Genomic DNA, 20596 nt, shown 5'->3' with positions numbered 1-20596 from the left:
CGCGCACACGCGCGCGGCCGGAATAAAATCGCCAGGCTCCTGAAACTTCCCTGATGGTTTGCTTGCCACTTTCAAGGCGGTGCCCCATCTGCTTCTGCTTTGTGTGACTGTCATGTGACTCCCCAGGACACCTTGCCTAGGTCTCCGTTAGTTCTAAATAAAGCTTCTTGCATCCGTTTTTGGCAAGTTTCAAAGAAAAACAAATCATTGAGCTCTCATTGTTCTGCTCTGCCGTTGAATGACTGTTCGTCCTTGACATTTATGCTGCATCTGACTCTCACTCTGCTGGACTTAGCAGCCTTGTTCAGCTTCGGATGGAATCTGAGCCAGTTCACGACTTTTTCTAAGGCATCGCTCCCTGTGTGAAGGGTGCTTCATCTGTGTAATGGGGAAAGTATTCCTACACACACCTTGCCCTCTTTTTTTTCCTCTTTTGATTCTTGGGCTTCTTGGTTGTTAGCATCGAATTGTAGTGAAGTCACAAACCGTGGAGCCAGACAGTCTAGCTTTCCTCCCAGCTCGGAAACCTAGCAGCCACCTGACTGTGCACAAATCTGACGACGTTTTCTCTGTTTCCTTCTCTGTAAAAGTAATCAAATATAACACCGTGAGCCTCGACCTTAAGGTGTGGTTGAAAGCAAGTGAATCTGTCTGACTCACAGAAAGAAAGCACTGTATATGTACCTGCTACCCTTTCCTTTAAAAAAAACAAAGATATTCTTTTAAGTCTTTTATCTTAAATAATGTTAGCAGCTTTTCTTCTGACCTATAAGCACTCTTTATTTAATATTAACACTTGCCTATTTTCTGTAATTTCCCTCTTCCAGCCTTCCTTTTGCCTTATAAATTAGAATTTTTTTTCTTTGAATTTGCGTGCTGAGAAAGTCCAACTGAAGTCATGCTGTGCACTACTTATAAGCCTTTAAAAGTTTATCTTCCTTTCCTGAAATATAAATATTAAATATAGGTCTACTGTTCCGAGATTCTTAATGGAATATGCTGGAGGGAAGAGTCTATTGATGTCTTCCTCAAATCATTACCCAGGTTCCTCAGTCAAGCGTGTTGTCCTTGCTGGTCTAGTCTCCTTGCTTCCACCTTCTTTCTTCACATGGTCACTCGTTCAGTCCAGATGGTTCGCGCTCAGGATGCCTCTTCCCCGGGCTTAGCTGGTCTATAAAAAGATAGCCAAAGACCTCAATGTGTGCTTCTTCAATACAGACGCTCATTATGTGTCCAGGCAATTTCTTCCTTGAATTTTTGGATCTACCAGAATTTTCTCATATACTAGAATTTTGTGGGGATGTTATTGTTGTATTATGCTATTTAAAATCTATGCTTAATCTTTATTTTCCACTGTTTCTGTTCCATTCTATTTTCTATAATACCCCACTTGTTTTGCCCACCTGCGGGGGGAAAGGCCAGCCCCCCACAACTAATCACAGGTTCAGTAAGCGCAATTGTGCAGTTGGGATATATAAAGATTACAATAAAGTCATAGAGCATGAGAGAGATAGGAGAGAGAGTAAAATAAAGTCCGACACATTTCATAGTAGCGTGTTCCTCTCCAGGATGCCCATGATCTTACCAGCCAGGTCCGCACACAGCATGGGCCGAGAGCAGGAGATCAAGGCAAGGTGCACCGGACTCTGTTTATTGCTAACCAAGGCTTATATCTGCTTAGGGGGCGTGATTACAGGTAACCACACGTCACAGTAAGGAGCCGTACAATAGGCAATACAAGCAGTGGGAGGGGGGTTGAGTTAGTTTATTGTGCCAACCTGGCCAATAAACACATGTGGGATTAATTGAAGGGCGGAGGGATAAATGACTCGGCGAGCCTCGCCTTTCTAGGTCTCTGGTCTCTTGCTTTGTGTTGGTTGCACCAGGGTGCAGCTGCCTTAGCCAGTTCCCTGCTTCAGCTTGCAAGGTTGACTTCCTGCAAGGCATCCCCAAGGAGAAGCTGCATGGACCTACCCCAATGCAGCCCTGAGTGCTGGAGCACCCGTGTGGAGACCCCTGCCAGCACTGAGATGCTTATACATTCACTGACTTGGCTTTCCTCCTGCAGTCGGCATCGTTGTATCTGCTTTGCGAGGTGGAGGAGGACATTGTGGATTGGTGTTGGGCATATGGGTTAATGGGTTAATGTTGGACTTGTGGGCTTGGGCAGCACTGGGTTGGGGTGTTTTCTTGATGCACACTTAACCTTTATATAAAACTCTCTCTTATACATGAGTTTCTGTGGATTTGTTTCTCTAAAGTACCCAGACTAATACAGGGATATACAATGGGCATAGGAATAACAGGAAGGGGATGAACTAGGAAGGGGAGGGACTAAGGGTATACATGTGACGAGAAGGGCGGACCCTAGACCCAATATGGCAGCCTAACCTTGATCACCCTTGAGTGGGCTTGACCTACCTGGGCTGTCCTTTAGGGAAACAATCTACTGTGATCCTTATCAGAAGGGAATGGGTCCTACTCCTTGTGGGACAGACTATACAGTCTGATTGTTCTAGATGGCTGATAAGCCTTAGGGAGAATACCCCCTGACCTACTTCTGTTGACCTCCAAGTGTATAGTCATTGGCCACGTGTAGCAAGCAGCTAAGTTGGGCATATATTTGGGGAAGACAACTTGGGAGAAATCTTTCCTTTTCCCATGCCCACCCTTGCCTGTCTTCCCCACCGAATGCTGTTATCTTGTACTTTGGCTTTTCCCCTCCTCTGTCCCATCTGTAATCTTTGCTATTTCTGTGAGCATATCATCAGTTTCCCTTTATGATTCCCTTTATTTTTCTATTTGTTGCCTTCATTGTGTATTTGACTCATTCTTTTCTCATTTCTGGCAGCTTTCTTTTCTTCTGATTTCACCTAACAAAGTTGATGTTGTAAATCAGAAACAGCTACTATCAGCTTATGGCTCAGAGACTAGCCAGTGTTCTCTTAATGAAGAGTTCAAATCATTTTCTATTTTACCCCATAGACTTTCATGCACTCCATATTTGGCAAAAGGGAAAAGAAATGAGGTGACATGCATAAATTCAAAAATGTTTGAGTAAGCCAGTCTGCAAAAACACGCTTTCATCCAGTAACATCCATTGCAGTATTCCTCAGGCACAGTTCTAGAAAACTTTCAACACAATGACAGGTTTGGAATGCACCTACTATTTCTAAAGTAATGAGAAAGATTTACATTTTAAAAATGTACTGAGTTAGAATCTGGCTTTGGAAATCAGACCATGAACATACACTTTGTTTTGTGAATCCTGTCACATTAAGATATCTTTTGAATAAATTTTTTCCTGACAGTATTTTTCAGTAACATATAATGCTAACACTATATTGCAAACCATTCACCTTTATTTTCAAATGGCTACCAGACTCTACCAAGATCTTGAGATGATATCTATCCTGTTTTTATATATATAATTATTTGCTTAATAGTCAATGTCGATAAATGTGTCACATTTTAATGTTGTGAGAACATAGTTTTATAAACCACTGTATTCCAAATTTGAATTTCTGAAAAAGTACTTAGAACAATGACTCAGAACAAGTGTCGCAAAGAATGCTCTAAATGCCTTTTTGTATGAACTTGTGCATATCTCTAAGAAGTCTTTTACTGATAATAGAAGCAGTGAAATTAGAAGAGACTATGATACATTAATTACATTGGCTATTTCTCATTGTTTTCTGTATTTAGCATCTGAAGGCTTTAATTTTGCTATAAAAGAACACAGAGAAATGACTGTAATCTCTTGGATGACTGGCTGCAGGAATATGAATAACTTATCAGCAAAAGAAGTATATTCTGCCTTAGAACACATAGTCTTCCTGTGCTATGTTGCGTGTTTTTAATTTTGTTTTCTATTCATTATATTCTACATAAATGAAAATTCAGGAAGACATAATGTTTATGATCTGGACAAAGTACAGTTACTTAGCTTGTTTTGTTTTTAAACCTATGAAAGCATTGTGTCTGGGTCTGAAGAAAAATAGATCCTTAATCACATACCCTCTTGGGATTTAAGAAAAGAAAAAGTTCATATAAGTGTAAACCTTTTACATTTAAAAAATCTGCTATAAACCTTTTCCCTAAGCATCTCAAAATCCTTATAAAGTACATACTTTGTAATCTAGTAGTTGTCATGATATTAGCTTATACTTTTTTGTTATTTTATTTCAAAACGTTTGGGCCAAAGGGAAGGCAATATACAATAAGGGAGAGGTTTGAAAAATTGATGGGCACAGGGAAAGACACTGAGAGGTTCGCACAAGCTGAAGGCAGCCGAGGTAAATACTATTATATTACACACACAATGGTAATGTCGTATTGGTGAACTGCGAGTGGGCAGACATGCTGCCTGAATGGCTGTGGTAGGGAGAGTAGAAATAGATACACAAATATGTATAGATTTCATGGAGGCTATTTGTGCAGGGCTATTTATCTTTGCTTCAAATATATCTATGAGTGTACTGGCATATATAGGAGAAAGGTTATGAAAATTTTGTAGATATAACTGAATACCTCGAGGGAAGGAGTCACTAGACCTGGGACCGAGAGACCAAGGTCAGGAGACATACAGTCAACTGCCATAACATGTTCCACAAAGATAATGTCCTGCATGCTACTTTGCTGAGTGGCAACTGAGAATCTCATGAAGCCTTCAATAACACGGTACAGCTAGTTTTCTGTCTAAAAGAAAGAAGAGTAATGGAAATCAAAGATGCATAGAAAGAATTCATCCACTGGACTCGTGGACCATGTGGACATCAATGGCCCAAACTCTGAGAACAGAAGACCCAGTTACCCACTGCTGCTCAAAAAGGGATCACATTAGAAGGTCCTGGATAGACTAAAAGAAAAATATGGAGCAAAACTCAGAGTCACAAAATTATTCTAGGCTTTCTTGTCTGATCGTAGCTGATAGAACTCCTTAATGGTCCTTAGTCACCCTTCGTCCAAAATTCACCACGCTCTCCAGCCCCAACCCCCAACCTCACATGGCTCAATTTTCAGCGAAACTATAGACAGGTCAATAAGAGGAACAATCAGCCATTGGAGATTGAAAGGGCAGTACTTAGTCAAGGATGAAGCACAAAAGGAGGAGGAAAGAAGGACAAGTGGAAACAGGAAACACAAGGAGGAAGGAGGATGAATGATGTTACACAGAAGGGGTTGCAATGAATGAGATTGGAGGGCAGCTGGGGAGAGTATGGCTGCGATGAACCATTCTGTGAACCTTCACCCAGAAAAATGCTTAAATTTAAAAAATATATCCTAGACATGCTTCATACTGTTCTCAAATCACAAACAATATCCTCCAAACCCTGAACTATGCTATGATTTGGCTACACTTCTGATAGTTCTATCTTCGTCCCCTTGTGTCTAGAAGGAAGGGGTCAATTTGTTAGCCTCCCACCCCTATCCCCAGTTGCCATCAGATGTCGACCACATCAAGATAGGAATAGAGGAGAACACTGCATTTTAGCTCCATGGGTTTGACTAGGCAGGAAACATGATCTTGTTTTTCAGAGGAAGAAACTGATATACATTGACTTTGGAGGTTAGAGCCCCAGTAACACAGTGAAGGAGGATCAAGCTACCAGCTGAAAGGTCAGTAGTGGTTTGAACCTGCCTGCTGCTCCACAGGGGGAAAAATGCAGCTGTCAGCTTCCATAAGGATCACAGCTTGGTGACGGTGCCCGGCTATCAAAAGATACAGCGTCTGGGGTCTAAAAGGCTTGAACGTAAACAAGTGGCCATCTAGCTCAGAAGCAACAAAGCCCACATGGAAGAAGCACACCAGCCTGTGTGATCACGAGGTGCTGAAGGGATCAGTTATCAGGCATCAAAGAAAAAAAATCATATCATTGTGTGCTCACCTCCATGATATGATTGCTGAAGACAAATGGGTGCATAAGCAAATGTGGCGAAGAAAGCTGATGGTGCCCGGCTATCAAAAGGTATAGCATCTGGGGTCTTAAAGGCTTGAAGGTAAACAAGTGGCCATGTAGCTCAGAAGCAACAAAGCCCACATGGAAGAAGCACACCAGCCTGTGTGATCACAAGGTGTCGAAGGGATTAGGTATCATCAGAACAAAAAATCTTACCATAGTGAATAAGGGGGAGACTGCAGAGTGGAGACCCAAAGCCCATTTGTAGACCACTGGAGATCCCCTTACAGAAGGGTCTGTGGAGGAGACGAGCCAGTCAGGGTGCGATGTAGCAACGATGAAACATACAACTTTCCTCTAGTTCCTAAATGCTTCCCCTACCCCCCTTCCCCTCCACTATCATGATCCCATTTCTAACTTGCAAGTCTGGCTAGACCAGAGGATGTACACTGGTACAGATAGGAACTGGAAACACAGGGAATCCAGGGTGGATGATCCCTTCAGGACCAGTGGTGTGAGTGGCAATACTGGGAGGGTGGAGAGAGGGTGGGTTGGAAAGGGGGAACCGATTACAAGGATCTACATGTTACCTCCTCCCTGGGGGATGGACAACAGAAAAGTGGGTGAAGAGAAACGTCAGACAGGGCAAGATACGACAAAATAGTAATTTATCAATTATCAAGGGTTCATGAGGGAGTGGGGAGTGGAGGGGGAGGGGAAAAATGAGGAGCTGATGCCAGGTGCTTAGGTGGAGAGCAAATGTTTTGAGAATGATGAGGGCAACGAATGTACAAATGTGCTTTACACAGTTGACCTATGTATGGATTGTGATAAGAGTTTTATGAGCCCCTAATAAAATGATTTTTTTTAAAAAAGAGATCAAACCCCCCACACACACACACAAAAAGATCACAGCTTGGAAAACCTGTGAGCGAGTCTACTCTGTCCTTTATAGTCAGTGCAAGTCAAAATCAACAGCAACAGGTTTGATGTTTTAGCAGGAAACTAGGATGCACCACCTGTTACCTCCTGATACTGTTTTAACTCAAGCCCCAGCCCACACCCCACATGTAAGGGAGCCCTTGTGACATAGTGGATCACTTGGGCTGCTGACTGCAAGTTCGACAGTTTAAACCTACCAGTCACTCCTCAGGAGAAAGATGAGGCTGTTTCAAAAACCCTAGGATAAAGTTCTACTCAGTCATATAGGTTCAAACTGACTCCATAGCAGTTAGTTTCTAGTTTTAAGTTTTGGGCCCCACCTAAGGATCCATGGGCTACAAAAGGTCAGTTTGCTCAGCTGCTAATGGAAAAGTTGAAAGTTCAAGCCCACCAGAGGTGCTGAGGAATAAAGACCCAAAGATTAAAAATCAATCACTGAAAATCTTATGAAGCACATCTCATTTCTGATGTTCTCATACGTGGGGTATATAGCAGTTGCACTCAAATCAATGGCAATTACATCCTTAGTTTTGTCCTAATTGAGTTGAGAGGCAACGTTATAGATAGACAGAGAGATGGGGTTGGGGAGGGGGAAGGAGGGAGAGAGAGAGTTGGTTTTCCTTCTGTGTTTTCTGTGATGAGCCTAAAAGACTACAATGCAGTGATTAAGTCTATTAAATACTCATCATTGATTTCATGATAGTGAATCTCTACTTTTTTCAGTGGGATGAAAAACGATAAAAATGTAGTACTTTAAATGTAAATAGAATTTCTGTAAATTTAATCAAAACTAAACTGCTGAATTGCTGATAAGATTCATACAAGAATGAACATGTTTCTTCAGGGGAGGTGGTGGCCGTTATAAGTAATACACAAAGTAAAATTCACGGTTTAAATTGGAGAAAAGTGATGGGAATCATGTTTAATCAAATATATATAGTGCCCTTTCAGCAAAGTAACAAGAGTACATTTAAATAAAATTGAATTCCTCTGGGCGGATAGACAGTGCAGAGGGGGTGTGGGGAAAGACTTACTTTGGTTTGTAGGAACTCTTATTATCAGAATTACCTGGAGATGGAGGGGAGACTTCAGACGACAGGGGCGTTTGAAAAATAACCGATGCATGGTGAACACAAATCAGTGTGGTATCCAACCACATCACCCATAGCACACATCTCCTCCTCCCTTGATGTTCTGAATCTTCTTTCTAGCATATTAGATAGAATATACTTGCAATTTCCATCAGGATATGTGGGGATGTTTCTTGGAAAAAGAAGTCTCAGTGGTAAGCAAATACTCAGTGAAAGAGTCAGAAACTCTGGTTGTATTTCTTTACTTCTGGCCCAGAGAAATTGTTCTCCATTGCGCTTAGGAACGTAAACATTGAAGGTGCTGATAGGAAAAGCAAACTATTCAATAGAATGGTTTAATGCCAGGCGACTGAGTTCGAGGGACGGGAGGGAGTAGCTTGGCTGTCTGTTGTTACCTTGCTTGAGTGGGCATTGGCTGGTAGTGAAAAAGTCAAACCCATCCCAATCATCATGGATCCCGAATAGAGCGCTTGGATGAAAATTTCTTTACACTAAATGACACAAATTGAAGCAATTGTCATTACTTTATATGGACATTTTTTTTAGCTTCCCAAGATGCCTCTCCTCTCCACAAATAACCTATGAAATCACACCTAAAGCTTCAGAGACCACTCAGGTCCAGTGATCCCAGTGGACAGGTCCGGCAGCTCGGAGGTGGGGTGTTGAGGGTCGTTTGTGGGGAAGGCGTTTGGGGACTCCACTGCCACCGCGTGCACTGCTCACTCCTTCTGCAATGTCTTGCTGAGAAACAAATGCTGGCTGCTGGTTTCACATGCTCCTTTTCTCCTTCTTTTCTTTCAGAATTTGTGACAATTTCCTTCTCACTTCTATCAGTTAAAACAAGAAACAGCTCACTGCCGTCGAGTCGATCCGACTCCTGTTCCCCCACAAAACAGGGTAGACTACCCCTGGGGGTTTCGGAGACCGCAACTCTTTTCCCCCCTCTTTTTTTAAGATCATTTATTGGGGGCTCTTACAGCTCTTATAATAATCCATACACCAGTTGTATCAAGCACGTTTGTATATATGTAGCCATTATCATTTTCTAAACATTTATTTTCTATTGAGACCTTAGTATCAGCACCTCTTTTTTCTCTCCCCCCATCCTTGTGATCCCTTAAATTATTATTATTTTCATATCTTACACCGAGCACTGTTTCCCTTTACCCCACAGTTTCTGTTGTTCATCCCCCCCCCGGGGGGGGGGCGGGTTATGTGTGGATCATTTTGATCGGTTCCCCCCTTCCTCCCCTCCTCTTCCACCTTCCCACTACCCTTCTGGTATCATTACTCTCATTGCTCACATGGGTAGAAAGCCTCATTTTGCTCCCATGAAGCAACTGGTGGTTTCAAACGGCCCAAACCAATGAAAGAGGTACTAACTATAGATGTTTCCTAAAAGGCAACATGGTTTAAAGCAATCTTTCAAAAATCAGGGAATGCCTGTATTCCAAATAATCCCCAGGGACCATGAAGGAGAGATGGATATATACAAATAAGCAGAGATATGTAGCCCTAAGGACACACATGCACACGCAGGCAGGTATTCTTACGCCATGCCCCATGGGTGCCAGATGGGGTCTTTCAAATGATGTTGGATTTATAAAAGTAAATGATAAAACAACAAGTGGAGGGATAACATAGCCAAGGGCAATAGATTAAGAAACAAAACAAAACTACTTTTAAGACCCTGTGGTGGCACAGAGGAACTAAATAACTGGGAAATCACATCAACTCCTACTCTTCGTTTCTTGCTGCTAGATGATCCCTAAGACCCTTCCGCGTCTGCGCGCAGTGATTCCATGACCACGCCGGGCGCCAGTCTTCTGCTCGGTTTGGGGTAGGCAGTCCCTGCTGCCTTGTGGCTTGGTCAGGTAGATGGCTCGCATTGGAAAAGAGTCAACTCTCTGAAATAAGTGACTAACAAAATTGTGTCTAATGATACTATTGTTTCTTACGGAGCCCGTCTCGACGAATAAACTGCACAGCCCACAATTAGAGCATTCACCTGTGTTAGCTCGCAGAGAAAAGCAAAGAGCAGCTTCAGACCTGGAGACCTGTTACCAGTTTGCTCACACCGTACTCACATCTGCCGCATTTTGATTTGTGATCATGGGAAAGCTTCGCTTTCCCTTCTACTAGTCTCTCTTTTCTTATCTGTAAATTACAGTCATTTCCAGCACCTATCTCATGGGGTTTTTAGATAAGTAAATGAGAAATGTTCTTATAGCATTGTGTATAATCCCAGCACAGAAATTGAAAAAAGTACTGGTTATTTGCATGCTAAAAAGGTTTTCGTAACTCTTTCACATCAGAATAATTCCAGAAACAGGAGTGGAGGCCATATTTTCTTCTGATGTGTATACAAACATATGCTCATCGATGGCGAGTCTCATGTCTGACTTGCAAAGAACAAGGTGGCCATGAACTATTGAAAATGCTCCTAAATGTGGCAGTCTGTTTTAGAAGACCAGACTTCTTCATGTCTTCGCTGTTCATGAGGTGATACTATTGGCTTTTCAAAGCCTGGCACACATCTGAGCTTGCTGCATTTGTTTTCAGCTACCGTGGGCCCTAGGAAGCCGGCGAGTGGATTTTCAGAAGACGGAGCGGCGAGCAGCGCGGGGCTGTCAGACCTCCAGGAGGTGGTCTCCTTGAAGGAGCGGATGGCGAGGTACCAGGCAGCTGTTTCAAGGGGCGACTGCCGCAGCTTCTCTGCCAATGTAAGCTGCTCCTGGTGGTTCTGCGTTAGGCACCGTGCTTGTGGCCTGCCCTTCCCACTGCCCCTTGCATTTGCAGTGTAAGAATGATCTTGGACTTGGGGGAGGGGGGGAGGTCGCTAAGTGGGAACAGGGGCCAGGAGAGCACGTGATCCAATCCTGAAGGTCCTTATTTGCGTTCTCCGCTCTGCTACGTATTACCTGTGTGCATTCTGCCCTACTCACCCAAACCCTGCTGAGCTTCAGTCCCCACAACCTAATTTTTTTTTTAAGTTATACATGAGTCTTTTAAGTTTGTGGAAAAGTAGAATGAAACGATCCTTAAAGCTTTGCTCGTGGATCTATTCCATGGAGTTTGCGAGCTGCTTCAAATCTCCAGATGCAAACCCACCCGGTGGCTTTGCAAGAGAATGTCCTGGCAGCTGGTTCGTGTCAAGATTGGCACCAGGAAACACCGCGTGAGGTCTCCGCGCGTTGGTGCTGACCTAAGGCTACTAACCATCACAGGAGCTGTTGAGGAGAAGTTGAGGGGATGTTTCATGTGCAAGCCACAAGCACTGTACAAATATTATTATTGTCACCTTTATCACGTAACATACAGCTATGCTCCTCAAGAAAGTTGGTAATTAATTTCAAATTTTAATGATGTGGGGCTGCCCATCCCCCTCCTTGGTCCCATACAGGGTACGTGTAAATGCATTGGCAGTATAATTTCTTTTGCTTTTCTCGTTTCTCTGTATGCACTAAATCCATTAGGAGTAGCTTAATCAACCTAGAAATGAGAGAGATTAGCAATGGAGGCTCTCCGCTAAACCCATTATAATTATATGGAACTGCAGGATTCAGTGAGACCACCAAGGTTTTAGAGCCAGCACACAATGAAAGTCATATTAAAGGAATGTCTTGAGTTTCGTATTCTGTAGCCTTCAATCCACCAGATTTGATGAGTCATTTTAGGAGTAGAAGCTTTCCAGCTTAAATGGAATATAAGAACATAGAATTTATCATTCTAATCTTCAAATTAGCAAAGCTTTTCTTTCAATCTACCAAAAACGCGCTGAGAGCGACAGGGACGGGCCGAGGAAGGGAACGAGAAAGAATGCCTACCACGAGTGCTATTTGGAAATCGTTGCTAACACTCTTGACAAATGGTTTAGAGAGACCAGGCTGGCTGTGCCAAACTCATTAGCAAGATTGCATTTCTAGATGACATTTGGGTTTTTACATAGTCATTATAGTACATTTTAGACACAGCTTAGATTTTTTGAATGAATGCATCTAAATGACATAAGTAGCTAGATCACTTCCCAAACAAATAGTATAATGCCAGCGCCTCCTGTCAATCTGTTTAGATAGCACCCCCTGCTGGGTCATTCAGAACATTACTACATACAACTCTTCTAAATTGGTGACAGGCAGGATCTTTGGGAAACAGTTCATTTGAAAATACCTCCTTAAGGAGGATTAATTTAGTAAATTATATTTTGGAAACTATAATCATGCCACATAAGGGAACAAAAACCCACTGCCATTGAGTCAATCCTAACTTAATAAGGGATGGCATAGGACAGTGTAAAGCTGTAATTCTATGCTGGAATAGACAGCCTTATCTTTCTCACCCCAAATTGACTACTGGCACTCAATGCTTAATCCATAGCACCACCATCGCTGCTTAAATAAATGAAAATATTTCACTATTTAATATAAAATTAAAAAACTTAAATGCCATTTCATTTCACTTTTTTTATTCCCCCCACCGCACCCCTTCTTGGAACTTCCATGCCCATTTTTCAAGAAATCTGCAGATAAATGAATTACAGGGATCAAACAATTAGTATCTATACCAGTTTGAATTGACCTAAAGACAAGATCCAATTATTGTTGCTGATGTTATATCAGAGCAACCTATGCACAACAGAATGAACCATCTTCACAAGCTTTATTAAATTTGAGGTAATAGTTGTAACCACTGTGTTAATCATTCCTCTAGGCTGCCTTCCCCGTTTAATGGACTCTCTGATCGACCAAGCATGAGGTCCTTCTAATTGATAGGCACGGGTACCTCCTAATAGCAGTTCCAAAGTATATGGAACAAAGTGTGACCTCCTCACTTCTAAGGAGGAGCATGTTAGCAGCACCTCTTCTAAGGTAGATATGCTTCTTCTTTTAGAAGCCGATGGTAATTTGGATTTCTTCAGCAACACCATAGTTTAAAGGCACATTTTCTCTAGTCTTCCTTCTTCATAGTCCAGCTTTCTTATGCACACAAGGTGATTGACCATACCATGACTTGGGTCAAGGCTACCCTAGTTCTCAAAAAAATTGGCATCTAAGATCATTCACATTGAAAGAACCCTCTTGCAGCAAATTAACCCAATGCAGTAGGTCATGTGATTTTTTTTTTCTACTCTTGTTTTCATGAATGCCAATTGTGGATAAAAGTCATATAAAATCCTTGACAACACTGGTCTTTTCTCCATTCATCATGATCTTATCTTTTGGCCCATCTGTGAGAACACAAGTAGATAGTTGTGGAATGATTTGATATATGTATTAATCCAAATTACTAATTTTTTTTAAAAAAAAGAAAGCTCGCCTAGAGTCTTAGCCTATTGAACTGCAGACCCATTTAACTATATTGAACTGTTTCCTCTCACATAAGCTTTTCTTTTCCAACTAATATTATTTGGTTTGGTTCTAAATAAATTTTGTGGAAAGGAGTAGTACACATATTTTCTCAGCGAAATCTGGGTTAAAAAAAGAAAAATACCTGCCTTGTTTGATCAGTTACCTTATGAGCTTGTTCAATTCTGGGGGAAATCATGAAAACTGATCAGGGCTTTTACCTACACGATTGCCTCAAATATTTTAAGTAGAAACTCTAGAAACCACTGATTCTGCACCAATGGAATCCAATGTGTCTCCATCACCTGTAGAGAGCTGACAATGACCTACTTCTCCACCAAGATGGCATTTGGTTGAATCTGGACAAAACGCATGATGATGAGAAGGCAGATGTCTTCAGACACCTCAAGAATGTGAAAAAGTTACCTTTGTTACTTTTGTACTGTAGGTATTTTCACTGAGTGAGAAAATGCCAGATCCGATGCTATGCAAATTGATTTTCTTTTTAAAATAAATGCAAGAAATTATTATTCTCACTTTCTGAAAAAGAAAATGGAAGTTCTGAAGATTCTCGAATCTACTCTGTAGTGGAAGCACTCATATATTTACTTAGGTTTCCAAATCTTGTTCCAGAATCATCGAATAAGAAACACAGAATTAGAATAAGCATACAAAGATTCATCACCGAGCACTTTAAGATACATGGTCATTGACGCCTATCCTGAAGGGCACACATTGTTAATGCACTCAGCTGCTAAGTGAAAGGCTAGAGGTTCAAGTCCATGCAGTGGTACCTCAGAGGAAAGCATAGGTGATCAATCTATGTCTAAAAAATTGATCATTGACGAGGAAGCATGACTTTAATCCCATGCATACATGGGATTGCCATGATTTGGAGTCTACTCAATAACAATTGGATCAATTGAAATATCTAGAACAGGGTGCTGAATAAGGCAAAAATCATAGAAGCATTCTCATCTGAGCAAGGCAGGATCACCTCGTACATAACCACACCTGCTCCTTGAATATGTCTGGCCGGGTCCCATATGCATTTATATATTGAGCTTCCAATGCCTATCTAAACTGCAGCTCATGGGACCAGGCTCAACTGGGGCTCAGCGGCAGCAGGAACCACAGCAATGGTATAATATTTGCATGAGATTATCAGGGTAATAATGCGTTGCTCTTAGATGTAATCAGTGGTATGTATTTTCCCATGTGTAAAGTGGTCTGGTTCCAAACCAGATACCCTTCCGGTAACTTAGAGGTGAACTGTCCATCAGCAGAACCAGTACGTGGGCAAAACTGCACAGGGGCTTCAAAATGTTTGTGGGGAAATGAATTAAAATATAGTGGAATCTTTCCAAGAACTCTTTGAAGCCCCTTCATACTCGGCAAGTGTCCCATTCCTAGCATAATACCGAGGCTTATCAGATTAGTTTCCATATAATTTGGACACTGTTATGAGCTATTGAATTTTTTTCACAAGTATCTGATTTAATTTCATGTTTACATATTGTCCACATATGATATATCCTATCCAACGTGATCACTTATGTCAATTAAAAGGCAGAGAGGAGACAAGAAATATGTGACCTTAATTCACCCCCTTCCCTGCTTTGCTCTGTCTTAAATTTCAGAAGGGCTGCCATAGTCTTTCATGACCTTACTACCTATCAAGTGACAGTAATTGGGCAAGCTTTGACCATTTGAAGGTTGCTGCAGAATTTCTCAGAATATATATCTAGTAGAGATAACTGCACTATTGTCTCCCCTCAAAACTGAGCCAATAAAAGATGATAGTCCATGGAAGGGGACAGGGAGTCCTGCTGCCTTGGGTGACTTATCCACAGGGTTGGCAGTTCAAACCCACCTGCTGTGCCTCAAAGAAAGATGAGTCTATCTGCTCCTATGAAGATTCATATACTCAGAAACCCTGTTTGCTTGGGTTTATTGTAGGGAAAAACAGTATGAGTTTGGTAAGCAACCACTTGGGTGTTTGCTAGTAAATCAGATAATCTGGATTAAAAATTCAGTATTTAAAAAATTCTACATATGGGAAACCTTCTGTTTGAGAAAACTCTACATTTGCTATGAAAGATTCCAGACCCCCTAGGGGTCCACAACCCGTAGTTTGGGAGCACCACTCTTGGCTTACTCCCAGCGCTCAAGCCTTCCAAGGTTATGTGAGGACTGGGTCAGACCTCAGGAGTCCTGCTCGGGTGGGTTGGCTTGGGGCCTGTTTGCTTAAGAGTGTCATTCCATCTGAGCTTGGATACCAGTGAGCTCTTGAGTGTGCTAAATCATCAAAAGCAAAGGCCCTGAGCAACTCTTTTATATATACCAAGGGAATACATTCAGACAGTTTGCCTCAAATGTTTTCTCGTCAATAGCAGTCACGATCAGTTTCCTCGCCTGCTAGATTAGACTCATTCTAACATGAAGTCCCTGTTCCTCACACATGAGTCCCAGAGTAGGTCAATGCTGGACACGTGCAGCTCCTGCTTTCTGCCTGTCCTTGGAGCCTGGTGACTAAGACAGATAGAGGTGGGTTTTTCTCAAAGACTTGTTCTGAGACTCTCCTTTTAGTTCCTGCTTAAGTGATTTAAATAAATTGTTGAGTGAGTCAAAATAATATTGATAACTGTTAACAGTGTGTTATCTTTGGAGATTACTTGGAATATAAATAATAACCTTACTTTGGATTACATTTATTCCATCATTTTTAATGGCAAATACTCCATGTATTACTATAGATATGTATTCTCATAGTTCTAATTGAGTCTATTAAAAGGTATCTCTATAGTAATATGATCCCTGGTGGCACAGTGGATAGAGACCACCCACTAAACCATGAATGAAAGGAATGCCAATTGCTTCCCCAAAAATCACACCCTTGGAAACCTCAGGGAGAGTTCTACTCTTTTTTTGTTGTTGCAGACAATCACATATCATACAATGCCATAGTTCAGTCACGCCAAGAAGAGCTGTATAGTCATCACCACAATCCATTTTGAACATGTTCTTTATTCTTGTAATCACTGCTATTAGTTCCCCATCTCCCCACCCCAAGGCATCATTAGTCATTAGTCCAGTTACTGTTTCTATAGATTTACCTATCCTGATTCTCCTATACAGAAAACAAAACAAAGAAGCATTTTAAAAACCTAACAAGAATAACAAAGTTAAATAGATCAAAACCTCAATTGAAAAGAAAGCAGAAAATACTGAAATCTAGAACAAATTCAAATGAACTGTAAGGGCAGTCGAGTGATAGGGTGCGAAATTTAACTTAACTGCATCTGCAACCATCCATTTTTCAATGCATTCTGCATGATAGCAAGTCTGTTCACATCCCTGGTCCATGGTCAGATGGGATTCACCAGGGGACAATTTTATTCTTGAGAGTAGAACATTTCTACTATGAGTTCATAGCCACTCGATGATCATGGGTTTGTTTGGTCTATTATTATTTTATTTTTGAGTCCATGACAATAGACAGAGTGATGGTTATTCAAATAGAATCCAGTGTCAACATGTAGTTGAGGAAAGGAGGAGAATTAATTGAATAATTCCTAACTTTATATCAAAAAGCTGAGATGGAGATACTGTTTTTACTAGGGTTTGGATATGAGTCTATTAAACTAATTGTGTGTTCATATAAATGTCCACACTTTTTTTAACGTAAGTTTGAGAATCCCACCCCGAGCCGAATGTAAAGTGGAACTTTCCTTTCCTTACGCCCCCTCAGATGATGGAGGGAGCAGAAATGCGCAGTGTCCCTGGTGGCTTGGCCAGGGTGAAGAGGCAATTCGAGGATGAAATCGCCGCTTCTCGTAATACCTTTTCTCAGTATCAACACCAGCAACAGAGCAGATCTGAGCAGGTAACACAACCATGGCTGATGGATAAGTCATACATGGTTGAAATGCTGTCATCTCAATGCCAGATGTAAAAATGCCAACTCTCTGGTGATCCATTTGCTTCCATTTCCCATTCACAATTTTTTAATGCTTTAGAAACCATCTTAAAGGCCTATTCGTGTACTGACTGACTTGCTTGTAGCCTCCTTCCATGTGTCCAGGGAGTATTTTTCCTCTCACCTTCCACTGTTCCATGCATAAAAAAAAAATTAAATAGTTTAGGTTAGTCATCAGGTAAATAGAAATGTTGAGAACGATGTTTATATTGAGTCTCAGCTTCTAGCTTGTAATTCATTATAAACCATCAGTTGGTTGTTTGCATAGATTAAACTTGAAGTGCTTTTCAATTGTTTATTGTGGGGAATTTTCTGATTTCTTTAAAATCATCAAAAATACAGTAGTAGAACCCAGATGCTACATAAAAGTGCTACATAAAACTTCTAAATGCTATTTTATATAAAGAGGGGTTTCTCCTCACATTTTATTACTTCATTATCATATATCACCATTTATTTCATGGGACACAATGATTTTTGAGTCTGAGAATCTAAGTAATAAAACCCATCAGCCTGAGCTTGGCACTTCGAAAAATAGCGATTTCACCGTTAGCTGTTGTGCATAGGCCCGTTTCATTTGGGGGAAAAGTTAGACCCTGGACGGTTGCTGAACATTTTTAATGGGAGACAAAAATGTGCATGTTTGTACAAAATCCCCAAGACATAAAATTGCCTAACTTAAAAATAAGAATACTATGGCTAATGGGGGTAGGGAGAGTAGGTTAGGTAGGATCATTTAAATTTTAAAGCTTGAAATCATTAGTTGGTACCTTTTTCTTCAAAGTGGAAACCCATGTAAATTAGATAACTAAGGACATTTCTGAGAAGATTCCTTTCTAAAACTGCCTACAGGAAATGTAAAGTAAATAAGAAATTGAGATTGAATATACATATTGTGATTGAAGATAATGTAGAGGTGTTGCAACATAGGCGTTTTCAAACTGAATCAAGTACAGATGTATATTTGTGTGTTTGAAATAGGTCAACAATATATAATTTCTAATTCTTAAATTCAATTCTACATATACATATCAGTAATTTATACTAAGATTCTTTACTTAGGAGGGATACATAACAATAGGGTATTTAGGCTAAAAATCTGAGTTCACATCCCACCTCTTCCACTCCCCAGCTAGGACAGGCTTCATGGGTGTATAAACGGTGCATTTGTACAAGGCCTCATGCCTGGAAGTACCTTGATTTACTTTAATGCTCTGCTGCCAGTGCCGTGAACTTCTTAAATTTAAAACAAAGGGTCTTGCCTTTTCATTTTGTCTTGGGTCTGCAGAATTATGTAGACTAAATATTTAGGCTAAATGTGAACTCCCTTGAGCCTCAGTTTCTGATCAACAAAATAGAGAAACAGATGAGCCTTTCACATAATTTGTGGTATTACTCTACATGTTTAATAAGGCAAGGAGACTCAGGGTGTTGCAAACAGTAAGTACCTTGACTATGCTGAGAAGTTGTCGGTCCACATTCACCCCTGGCCCCTCAGACAGACTGGCAATCCTCTTCCATGAAGATTACTTCTAAGAAAACCTCGCAGAGCAGTTCTGCTTTGCCCAAATGGGTCACTTGATGGGGAGTCAACTCAACGGTAGCTACTAACACTGCAGCAAAGTGAAATGTACATGAGAGGACTTGTTACCCATAAAATTTGCCAGCATTTTCTTTGCAGAGTCTGCCATAAAGTGGTATAAACCATATGTGTGTGTGTCTGTTTATATATGCTTATATATAAATTATATGTGTGTCTGTATGTATATATAAGCTATATGTATTTTTATAACTCTACCTATCTACAAATAGATAGATAGATAGATAGATAGATAGATAGATAGATAGATAGATAGATAGATAGATATAGATATAAAATCTCATAGATTCTCCAAATGCAGGCTTGTGGAAGAGGGAAGAGCTAGCTTCAGGAATTTGCAGTGCTTTACAAGCACAGGTTTGAACCAACTTCCCAGTTATTAAATGTTCAGGAATTGGTGAGCCAGTCAACTCCTATAAGCTTGAAATGAGGCATGGTGTGAATATTTATACCAGGGAAGGAGACTTCCCAGAATAAAGTTAGCATAGGATTATAAAATATGTATGGTATTATATATATTATATGTTAAATATATAATATTATGTATAATATAATAGCATAGGATTGTAAAAAATAATAATAGTCAACATACATCAGGCTGGTAACTGCAAGGTCAACAGTTCAAACCCATCGGCCACTACACAAGAGGAAAATGAGGCTATCTACCCCCATAAAGATTTATATAGAGTTGCTATAAGATACAGTCAACTGGATGGCATTGGGTTTTGTTGTTGTTTAGTAAGTTAACAACCCGAAGGCTTCTCTAAATTATTTCAAATATAGCTTATGATTATAAGAAGTAACCATATCATTTTGAGTATGAACTCTTAACTACTATGTGTGAGCATAATAAGAAACCATGCTCCAAAGGTGCAAATATGGTCTTGACTCTGGGCCTGTATTAACCTTTCTGAGTCTCCATTTTATTATCTATCTTTTATTTTTTTCAATCACTTTATTGGCATGTACTTCACATATCACACTATTCAAAAGTTCAGTCACACCAATCATCACCACCATCAGTTCTAGAACATTTTCCGCATTCTTGTACTCGTCGTTAGGAGCTCCCCATTTCCCCCCACCCTCCCCTGCCCTACCTCCAAGGTGCCATAAATCCCGTCACTCTCTCTATGGATTCACCTCTCCTGGATTTCATATACAGAAAATCATGCTTTAATCTAGCAACAAAGCAAAGTAAAACAGACAAAAACTTAAATTGAAAAGAATGCAGAAAATATTAAAAACTAGAACAAATTCAAATGGATCATAAGGGTGCTAAATTCTAACCTAACTGCATCTGGAACAATCCATTTTCAATGCATTCTGCATGATAGCAAGGTTATTCACATCCCTGGTCCGTGGTCAGAATGGATTCACCAAAGGCTTAATCGACATGTATTTATTCTTCACTTTTTACAAAAATTAAAACAGCTTTAAAATGGCTCAAAGGGGAGATCAAATGCATTATCTATCTTCAAACATGTTAAAAAATATCTGCTAATTTTACAAAGAATGACAAAATCCAAGGCATGAATCAATGCATTATAAATCCAATATGAACAAAACTTTTTATTACTTTTTCTAAAATCATTTTGGGGGGCTCATACAATTCTTTTTTTTTTTTTAACATTTTATTAGGGGCTCATACAACTGTTATCCCAATCTATACACACATCAATTGTGTAAAGCGCATTTGTACATCATTTCTCAAAACATTTTCTCTCCACTTAAACCCCTAA

At 40.5% G+C, this 20596-nt stretch overlaps 1 protein-coding gene across 1 annotated transcript in view; it reads left to right on the top strand.

Moving 5' to 3' along the window:
• XIRP2 (xin actin binding repeat containing 2) overlaps window positions 1–20596 on the top strand; it is a 113988-nt gene that overhangs the window by 33603 nt on the left and 59789 nt on the right. Inside the window, exons 2-3 of the mRNA XM_045297993.1 lie at window positions 10496–10656; window positions 17030–17164. Of these exons, the coding sequence (XP_045153928.1) occupies window positions 10600–10656; window positions 17030–17164 (192 nt within the window). The 5' untranslated portion in view covers window positions 10496–10599. The remainder of the gene's footprint in view (window positions 1–10495; window positions 10657–17029; window positions 17165–20596) is intronic.

This window comes from Echinops telfairi, unplaced genomic scaffold, assembly GCF_000313985.2.
Source record: "Echinops telfairi isolate 266 unplaced genomic scaffold, ASM31398v2 ScPeMD7_4;HRSCAF=17, whole genome shotgun sequence".
In the NCBI taxonomy this organism is placed as follows: domain Eukaryota; kingdom Metazoa; phylum Chordata; class Mammalia; order Afrosoricida; family Tenrecidae; genus Echinops; species Echinops telfairi.
The sequence above is the reverse complement of the archived record's forward strand: the minus strand, read 5'-3'. Positions and strand labels throughout refer to the sequence as shown.